We start from the raw sequence: 9548 nt of genomic DNA, 5'->3' as shown, positions 1-9548 counted from the left end.
TACTGAAAATTGCTAACCGCATGCATGTTAACAAAATTTTGAACGCAAGCCTAGAGTCACAGGCCTTTTCTACCCTCCAGCGTACCAAGTTAATACACGTGTACATGCTGCATACGCCCAGAAGTTGCTTTCACCCAAGTGGTGAAACCTCAAAGCAAAATCATCCCCGATATAGAGGCTTGGGTATTTGCATGCTACTAATATTTACCATGGTGGCTACACTTAAGAATTTTCTTAGAATAGGGGGCAATGGCCCCCTTTGGCCCCATGAACTTCGCCACTGGACGCGGTTGTATGAGCACTTCAATTTCATCCTACGCGGCAACCATGTACTTGTCATCATTGATAGTGAACCGCTTTGTGTCGGTATCTAGCACTCCCACTCCCAAGCAGAATCAACTGTAAACGTATGATGACCCTTGACCAAGCAGGTGAACATTGAAGCCCGTGCAATGTATGGTGACGACGCCTTCAGGCTAGAGAGGCCTGAGCCACTGGTCACCTTCGCGCTCTCTTGGGGAAGCTAGTCCTCCCCCGCCGTAAGATGGACCTCTTCATCTCTATTCCATCACTTGTTTTGTACTACTACTACTACCACTGAAGATGACACTGGCGATAATGGTGATGTGTCATCTTGTCTGATGATGAAGATGGGAGTGTACACGGCCAGGGGAGGACCTAGAACAAAAAATGACCGGGTGTCCCACATGTACACCATACACGGGAGCATATCAAGCAATACTATACACAAAGTATAACACAAGAATAATTTAAAATGTCCAAAACTAAAATTGCTTATCAAAATGAAGAAGAGTAAAGGACTAGTTGATGGAACGTCATTTGATCATGTGATGGGCCAGCATTGTCATCTTGTGCTGAGGTCTTAATCTTCTTAAGAGACATTTCCATAAATTTCCCTGGAGTTTATTGGCTATTATGTTGGCGAAGTGCACAATGAATTATATCATTTGAAGGAAATAGAAATAATAAATAAAGCATATTGATTGGATTGCATGGTTCCAAAGTTAAACTTGTTCAACATTGGTTCTTATTGTTATCGTGCGCGGCCAAGAAATAATCTAAATCGATAGGAATTATTCAAAAAAATTGACAAATCACAACAATCCATTTCCCAATTGTAATATCCTTGAATTGAAAAACCCTAACCATACAATTTAGAGAACAAGAATTAGATCCCGACTCTGATACCCTTAGATTTGGACACCCTGGCTGTACAATTTACAGAATGTGAATTACACAATTAATATTCGCAAAAAAGGATTACACAATTAAGATACGTACACGATCGAACCGGGATTATACATCGGTCTGCCAGCTGCAGTAGCGACCGAGGGCAGGGACAGCGCCGAGCAGCCGAACAGAGCACGTATACATAGAGAGCAACGCAAAGGAGAGGACCTTTCAAATTGATCCAAAGCCAGACTGCTACTGGCTGCCGGCCGCCCGGTGTCCAGCTCGAAAATTTACCCGTGTCGAAGCCCAACATCTGAAGTATACGTCGGTTGTAACACCGGTTGTCGTGTGACACCAGCTAGTTCTATGTAGTTCCGCCACAGCATACAGAGTTGAACATCAAGTGGCTGAGTTTGCAAGGTCTAGCACGAAGTTAGGCATGTGACCTTTATGAGAATAAGACACGGAAGGAGAGACGAAAAGGAGCGAAAACATTTACCAGGACAGACCAATTCGTTTGCGAGGCTGACGAGCCAGACCAACCTGTGTCTTCCTCCCTCTGCGCCAGCTTCAAGATGCATGTATGTTAGGGCTGCTGTAGGCCAGTGAGGCTGGCACGGGTTTAGTCCCACCTTACTTACGGGAGAAGGCCAAAACCAGTTTACAAGGGGGATATTTCTTATTCCCTTTAGTCCGGGCACACATACGTCGGCGTGGTGCTCGCTCCCGGCATGGCTTCACTTGTGCAAGGTGCTGCATGCACCAGCGTGACGAACGGGACGCGCGTGGTTGTGGATTGGTCATTGGACCGGGAGAACTGAGACGGTTGGGTTTGATTGAAAAAGATCGGTGAAGGTGAGGTGATCGTAATCGGTGTGGGGGCAGGGGCTTCATTCTTTAAGAGTAGAGATAATGAGTAGCACTATCAAACATGCTAGTGGGTTGCAACGGGACAAACATTACACCTTTAGCCCGATAAGCATGTCTAACAACCCCTTACATGTTCACGTCTTCTGTTTCAGTATGCTGCTCCATCCATGTCGCTACAAACGGTGTCCATCTGATCATAATACGTCTGAATATGATCAATCCCAAGGCGAAGAAGAGTTGATCCACCACATTCCTGCACATATAATTGGCGCATTGCTCCACACATATTGCATCGTCTTCAATAGTATAGTATCTAGCAAAATACAGAGATGGAAAACTATAAATTTCAGAGAAAGAAAAGACCAATCAAATAACTAATCCGATGAGACAAAACTCTAGTTCAGTATTTACAAAAATTGTGCAATGCATGCCCGACAACTGAGGCTATTCAAATAATTCATAGCAGTAGTTAAGCATCACTATGTGCACAACCAATGAAGACCCTAATGCAATGTTGCTGATTTGAAATAACCATATATACAAAGACCAAGCTACTATTTTCAAGTGTATGTTACACTACCAAATACCGGTAAATTTATCAACGAACACATCCCTGATTGCACTGTCATAAATAAAAGTTTCTCATAGTTGCAGACAGACTGAGATGCACATTTCCACTAACTTGCACACGTAACCTAGAAAATGAACCGGAAGGTAGCCACGATTTCACTATTCTTTATTGCATTGAAGAGCAATAGAAAATGCTGAAATTTAACACCCATAAATTCAGATAAAAGACGTCACTCTTTCCAATAAGAGGCATCATCAACATGATAGTCCAGTAGTGCATCACGTATTTTTGGAATCATAATGCAGTTGCTGCTGAATCCATCGGGTGTGTGCACTTCTTCAAAGGCAAATCAACGACGGACTGCAGTCATGGTATTTCAGTCAGACCTGTAGCAGTGAGATCATTGCTGAATCTTCATAACCATCATGATGTAGACCCTCAAAAGATGGTCAAGCAACAACTCCAGTATCCATTGGAAGTCTTAAACTATGTACCAGCGGGTTTTTTAGAATGTCGGCGATTTATTGATTAAGCACTAAAGTAATACAAAGTCAAAGTTTGGGTTGGTGTTACTCCCTCTATCTATCTATTTTTTTAGAATCTATCTATCTATATATTTTTCTTTTTGAAAAGGCTCTATCTATCTATATAGGGCCTAGTGAGTTTTTTGATGCTAACTTTGACCACATGTTAGAGCAGTAATATATAACATGCAAATTATACAAATCACACCGTCAAATTCGTATGTAAAAAGAGTTTTCAATGATATAATTTTCACATTATACATCTCATATACTATTAATCTTATCAATAATCATTTTTTTTTCAAAAAACGCATTAGGCCCTATATATATATGGATGGAGTATCAGTTAATATGTGTGGATTCAATATGGAAACCCTAGACGAGTCCCTCCAGGCGTAGGAGACACATGTAGAAGAAATGATCCACTTGATTACCGTGACACTGCCCAAGAATCTGATAATACAAGGGAGGGGGCGCACCCTGGTATTCATCAAGGAGAGATTAATAAGGGGAAGACACGTACTCCCGTAAAGTCAATCTTTGTACTATCATTCGTAGCTGTAGGTGAAACTGATTGACGGACAAGTGAATAATTTAGCATAATAAGTTGATTTCACCAAGAAGCTACCCGAAGCTCGAGATTGCGCAGGAAGCTACCCGAAGCTTCGAGATTGCCCTCGAGTACTCGCTAGTAGCGTAAGTATGTCGTTGAATGAGAGAGGATCCCAGTTACACACGAAGATCTCTCTAACGCAGCTCCACAAGAAAAAAAGTTGGGGCACATTTTTTTCAATGTTGAGGGGAGGCGGGTGCCCACCCATCGTACATGAACCATTTCCCAGTCCATGGTGTTTTTGCATGGGGCCGAGGGGAGGCGGTCCATGGATGCTTGCCACAGGAAGATGAGAATTTTAAGAGCATCTACATCCATCATTACCATATCTGGCGCCTTATACGTCAGCAGACGCATTCGGGCGTGTCCGTAGATAGTGACTAGTCAGTTCTCAAATTCTCGCCCGCACAGGCACATACCTCATATCCAACACCCTATATTCATAATCCTATGCATATAACATGATGAACTAGTCTATGTAGATAAAATAACGTACAGAGAAATCGGCATCAAACGAACAACAAAATGCACATAAATCCACTTTACATCATCCAAAAGATCGGAAAAAAATTGTATGAGACCGGGTCTCATAGACCAGCTTGTGAGACCCTATCGGATGAGCGACATGTGGCATTGACAATCTCAGAGCATCCTAATCCCACTTCACGTCTGATCTCAATCCCAACAGCTGATTCCCGATTCCAGAACCCCACGTACGTACGTACGTACATCCTTCATCGCTCTAATAGGTACGTGGGGCTAGGGTTTTCTTTATTTTCCTCGCGTCTATGGCGGCCACGCCCAAGGGCCTCGACGGCGGCGGCCAACCGGCACGACGCAGCAGCGAGGACCTCTCTTCCATGATCTCGCCGAAGAAGCTCGTCGCCGGCGGCCTGTCGGACGGCTCGTCCATGACGGATGCATGCCACGATGTTGGCCCGGCGGACACCACGTTCATGGCGGCCGTGCGCCACGGCGTCGTTGCGGACGGCCGGACCGACTCCTCGTAGAGACGCGTCTAACTGCTCCTTGCCAGTGCACTTGCTTGTCTCCGTCGTCGCGTTCCAAAACCCCAAGGGCCTTGACGGCGGCGGCCAACCGGCATTACGCAGCAACGACGACCTCTCTTCCATGACCTCGCCGAAGAAGCTCGTCGCCGGCGGCCTGTCGGACGGCTCGTCCATGGCGGATGCACGCCACGATGTTGGCCGGGCGGACAGCACGTTCATGGCGGCCGTGCGCCAAGGCGTCGTTGGGGACGGTCGGACTGACTCCTCGTAGAGATGTGTCTAACTGCTCCTTGCCGGTGCACTTGCTTGTCTCCATGGTCGCGGCGAGACGGACTGCTTGGGCTCGACCATGGCGGCCGTATGCCATGATTGCTTTGTGGCCGGACTCGACGGTCATGTTGGTGCACACTAAGACGCCGTGAGTGGTCGTAGCAACTCGTTTTGGCCACAGCAGCGCCGAGACGTATCAAGCTGGGTTCCGTTACGTGCTTGTATATCACAAGTTCGTGCCCACCGATCGATCCCATGTACTGATTCCCATGAAATTATATTGTTCATTGCCCAAACTCCATGATGATTTTGTGAAACAAATACATTTATTGCCATGATGATTTTTTCAATTTAGTACTACACAAATTTGGTTTGCTCTCCTCTTCAGCATGACTTGCTGAACCTATGCTTTGATCTAAGTGTGGATGTACAATATTTGTTTACATCTTTATAAGGTACAATCCACACATGAAAAAGAAAAGGACACATGAGCTCATTTGGCACAATTGAAATGCATAGAATGGTTTTCGAAGCATGAGAAACAAATATATGTTCATCTCGATGTGTTTTGTTGGCCTGATGGTCCAAAGAACAACCACTAAAATTAATATATTTGTTTACAGGTCCGTAAGGAAAACCCGGACAATAAAAATGAAAAGGACACATGAGCTCGTTGCTAATGCAGTTGCCTCCTGTTCTTGTGGTTTATGTGATGACTAGAACAGATGTCACCACTGAAACCTGCTTGTACTTGTACCTTCGTTGAAATCCAATCGCCGAACGGTAGACAGTGTTGGGTTTTTTTTATCAGCTTGAAGCAACAAACTTGTAAATTCCCCTGGAATACGTGGTGGAGCATAGAAAGCAGAATAATCACCAAATGACAGGGATGTCGCCAATGATGGAGCTATATTTTGAAAACAAGCATTCGGATTTGATGACCCCTGTTTCAGTAAGAGGAATGAAATAAATTATTTGACCATGTCAAAAATATGAACCGCGTAGTATAAAACATTATTCATATGCTTACGGGAAATTCTGAATGTCCAATCAGATTTGTTGTTAATTCCGTTGTATGATCGAATGACCCCTGTTACAAATAAATTAATGGGATAGATTATGTCACCATGTCAAATATGAATCATATAGTATAAACTTTTACTGATATGCTTACCGGGAATATCGAAGGTCCAATTGGATGTGTTGTTAATTCCCTTGTACGTGACACTGACGAATGTCCTATACCTCTCCCTGCACATTGTGTTTTTTATGTGTTTGTATTCAAAAATGCGAGATTACAGGGAAAAATAGAAAGTATTCAGACCTAGGAAAATAAATAATAAACATACCCGTCTCTGATCTGAGTTCCAATGACCCCTGTTTAAATAGAATGAATATAATAAATTATGTCACCATGTAAATATAAGAATTATATAGTATAAACATTTGATATACTTACTAAAAATTCTGAAGGTCCAACCGGATGTGTTGTTAATTCGGTTGTACGTGACACTGCGGTATGTTTTATACCTCCCCCTGCACATTATGTTATTTTTGTATAAGATGGGAAACTACTCGAACCTAGGGAAATAAACAGTAAACCTACCTTTCTTTGATGCAGCCTTACTTCTTCCTTTCTTTGATGTAGCCTTATCTTTTCCTTTCTTTGGTGCTTCCAGTGCATCTTTTGACCGTTTCTCCATTGGGCCTTTTTTCCGTTTAGGGGCTCGAAATGATACCCGTGCTTTATCAACATCTGCGGTAAATTCAGCATAACATCTTGTCTCCTCATTTTCATCCACACTTACTTTGCTTAGCAACTCACATACTTCAGAAGCCAACTTATCAATACCATTGTCTAGGTGTCGAAGAACCTCCTTTGAGGGTTTACACTTCAATGCAAGCGATAGCATCTTTCGAGAAATTTGGGCACACTGCAATTCTGCATTATCATTAACCCCTACTTTAGAATTGAAGATATCTTGTTTTGCGTACTTTGTCCATCTATTCATTATGTATTGGCTTGGCAATGTGACAATATTACAAAAATTGTAAACTTTATGAGCATGCTTGCACAAAATACCTACAAAATTAATAGCAAACCATTAGGTTAATCCTATAATTTCATATTAGTTGACGGACGAAGAATGTATACATACCCACACATCCATACAACTTGCAAGAACAAGATATCTCCAAAGTTGTTGGGTTAAAATCGACAATGGCTTCACCATCCTCTCGATAAAAGGATTTAACTTTGTACGTGTTGATTGTGCTTTCATTACACAACAGAGTGCATGACCAAGTAAACTGCCTCTGAAATTCCTCTTCAAAATAAGTATAGAGTGACCTCGTGTATGATGCAGCTGCCTCCTTCAACAAAGGATGTCTAGCTATGCAAAGCACTGGGTCTGTATGGCGCGATTGAAAATCTTCATATTTTTCTTCGCGTCGAAGACGTGCGACACACTTGTCATATTTTTCTAGCAACTCTGAAAGCGAGAGTTTTCCATTGAATGTTGTTTTGAAGGCATTGTTCATCCCTTCACTCCTCTGGGTCGATGTCATGTCTGCACTAAATGAATCTCGCCTATATACGGTTGCCCACTTCTCACGAAATTTAAACATATTGTTAATCCAAGAATTATCCTCAAGGCTGTATTTAACCAATAAATCATGCCATCTTGATTCAAAATGTGCAACTGACCTTTCTTCATATACACACTGCTTGAGTTCAGAAAGAAATTCCGGATGGTCAGCAATAACATGACTCAGATGTTTAACGGCATTTTGATATAGATGCCATAGACAAAGGCGATGGCTTGCGCTCGGGAATACCTCTGCAATTGCATTCATACTTGCAACACACTGATCAGTGAAAATTGTTTTTGGCTCCTTACCGGACATTGCTTGTAGGAAGGTGCTGAAAAGCCACACAAACGAGTCGGCAGTTTCATCAAATATTATTGCAGCACCGAAAACAATAGTCTGCTTGTGATGGTTAACACCAAGCAGAGGAGCAAATGGCATTTCAAACTTATTGGTGGAGAATGTGGTGTCAAAAGAAATAACATCTCCAAATGAAGAATAATCCATTATTGATTGTCCATCAGCCCAGAAGAAATTTGCTAGTGTACCATCCTCTTTATTAAGTTGCACAGCATAGAAAAATGATGGATCTTCCACCTGTTTGTTCTTTAAATACTCCATGAGAGTTTGGGCATCTTTGGTCTCCAAATACTTGCTACGCTCTCTTGTTATATAGTTATTGGAATCCATCTCCAAGAAAGGCACATTTTGTGCTCCTGCACACCATTCTTCAAAATAATTATATATTTTTGATGGTCGTATACCTGCTGACCGCATGTGGTTGATCATGTGTTTATCGACATCTAGTAGCTGTCGTTGTGATCTTAACATGTGTGCCTTGTCCGGAGATACCATGTGATGATTGTGCTCATTGACAGCCTTCTGAATCAACCAAACACCCGCCGGAGTAATATGGAACTGAACACGAGCTTTGCAATCTGTCCTCGTAGAAGCCCGTTCTTTCCTCGTCTCATGTGTGCTATGTTTACCCTTTACTCCTTCCTTACTGCAAACTAAATACCTAGCAGATAAGGTATCATCTGCTCTTGCTTTTCTGTGTGTCCATCTGACACTAAATCCTTTACTTTTGGCATACGCGTTATAGAACTTGTATGCCTCTTCTTCAGAATCAAAACTCATTCCCTTCTTTGGCACAATCTGCTTTGAAGATGCATTCGGATTATCCTGTTACACACATGAAATACACCAACACCATCAGCATTGTAGTATAATTATTTTAAAATCAATCGATACATATTTTATATTAAAAGATAGGTTTATATGGTATTATTTACCTTACTTACACAATTTTCTTCTCCTTTATCAACTCCCACAAACTCCAGGCCAGTATCATGGGTAAACATATTTCTCGGCGTCATAGGCTCACGGATCGACTCGCCCATTGCACTGTTCGTCGATTTACAGAATTCCATATTTTCCTCCTGGCGTTCGAACAACATAATTCAACATTATTAATTTACATATTTTCAAGTTCAGTTCTACAACTAATGCTATATATAACAGTGGCTAGCATCGAATGTATGAACCAAGCTAGCGCAGAACTATGCACATGTATATTCTGAATACTTATGTATCCATGCATCTCACACGCACCGTGATAGGACAAGTCCTAGACCCACATATCGCCGTCGCCGCCGCTGGCGCCGCCCTGACTGAATGCATGACGGAGCTGCTGGACGCGCCTTGACGCGTCGCCGCGGTTGACGAGTTTGTCCGGCCGGCCAGAACGATGTCTTGACGCACACCCACCATATGTTCTTCTTGGCTTCCGGGTTGCATAAGCTTCATAGTTCACGAGTTTCAGTGTAAGCAATCAGATAGTTGCCAAGCACTGGACTAGTGCAATCACTCAGCCAGCTTGGCCGCATGGATCACTTACCGGGACT

At 42.8% G+C, this 9548-nt stretch overlaps 1 protein-coding gene across 1 annotated transcript; it reads right to left on the bottom strand.

Moving 5' to 3' along the window:
- Nucleotides 1-5614: 5614 nt before the first annotated feature.
- On the bottom strand, nucleotides 5615-9075 carry LOC119330459 (protein FAR1-RELATED SEQUENCE 5-like). The gene is made up of 8 exons (XM_037603597.1): nucleotides 8937-9075; nucleotides 7212-8826; nucleotides 6659-7135; nucleotides 6512-6588; nucleotides 6402-6429; nucleotides 6227-6303; nucleotides 6083-6142; nucleotides 5615-5996 (listed from the first exon to the last, which is right to left on the bottom strand). The coding sequence occupies exons 1-8, from the start codon at nucleotides 9072-9074 to the stop codon at nucleotides 5781-5783; spliced, it is 2688 nt and encodes an 895-aa protein (XP_037459494.1). The 5' UTR covers nucleotide 9075; the 3' UTR covers nucleotides 5615-5780.
- Nucleotides 9076-9548: the final 473 nt, after the last annotated feature.

Source organism: Triticum dicoccoides, chromosome 1A (assembly GCF_002162155.2).
Source record: "Triticum dicoccoides isolate Atlit2015 ecotype Zavitan chromosome 1A, WEW_v2.0, whole genome shotgun sequence".
Classification (NCBI taxonomy): domain Eukaryota; kingdom Viridiplantae; phylum Streptophyta; class Magnoliopsida; order Poales; family Poaceae; genus Triticum; species Triticum dicoccoides.
Note: the sequence above shows the minus strand (reverse complement) of the source record. Positions and strands in the feature narration are given on the sequence as shown.

Excerpts from the sequence above, each read along its gene's own strand:
- LOC119330459 (XM_037603597.1), bottom strand. The coding sequence starts at position 9,074 with ATGGAATTCTGTAAATCGACGAACAGTGCAATGGGCGAGTCGATCCGT. Across the intron at positions 8,827-8,936 it reads AAGAAAATTGTGTAAGTAAG|GATAATCCGAATGCATCTTC; the intron begins GTAAATAATACC and ends TGTGTGTAACAG. Across the intron at positions 6,430-6,511 it reads TTGGACCTTCAGAATTTTTA|GGGTCATTGGAACTCAGATC; the intron begins GTAAGTATATCA and ends CTATTTAAACAG.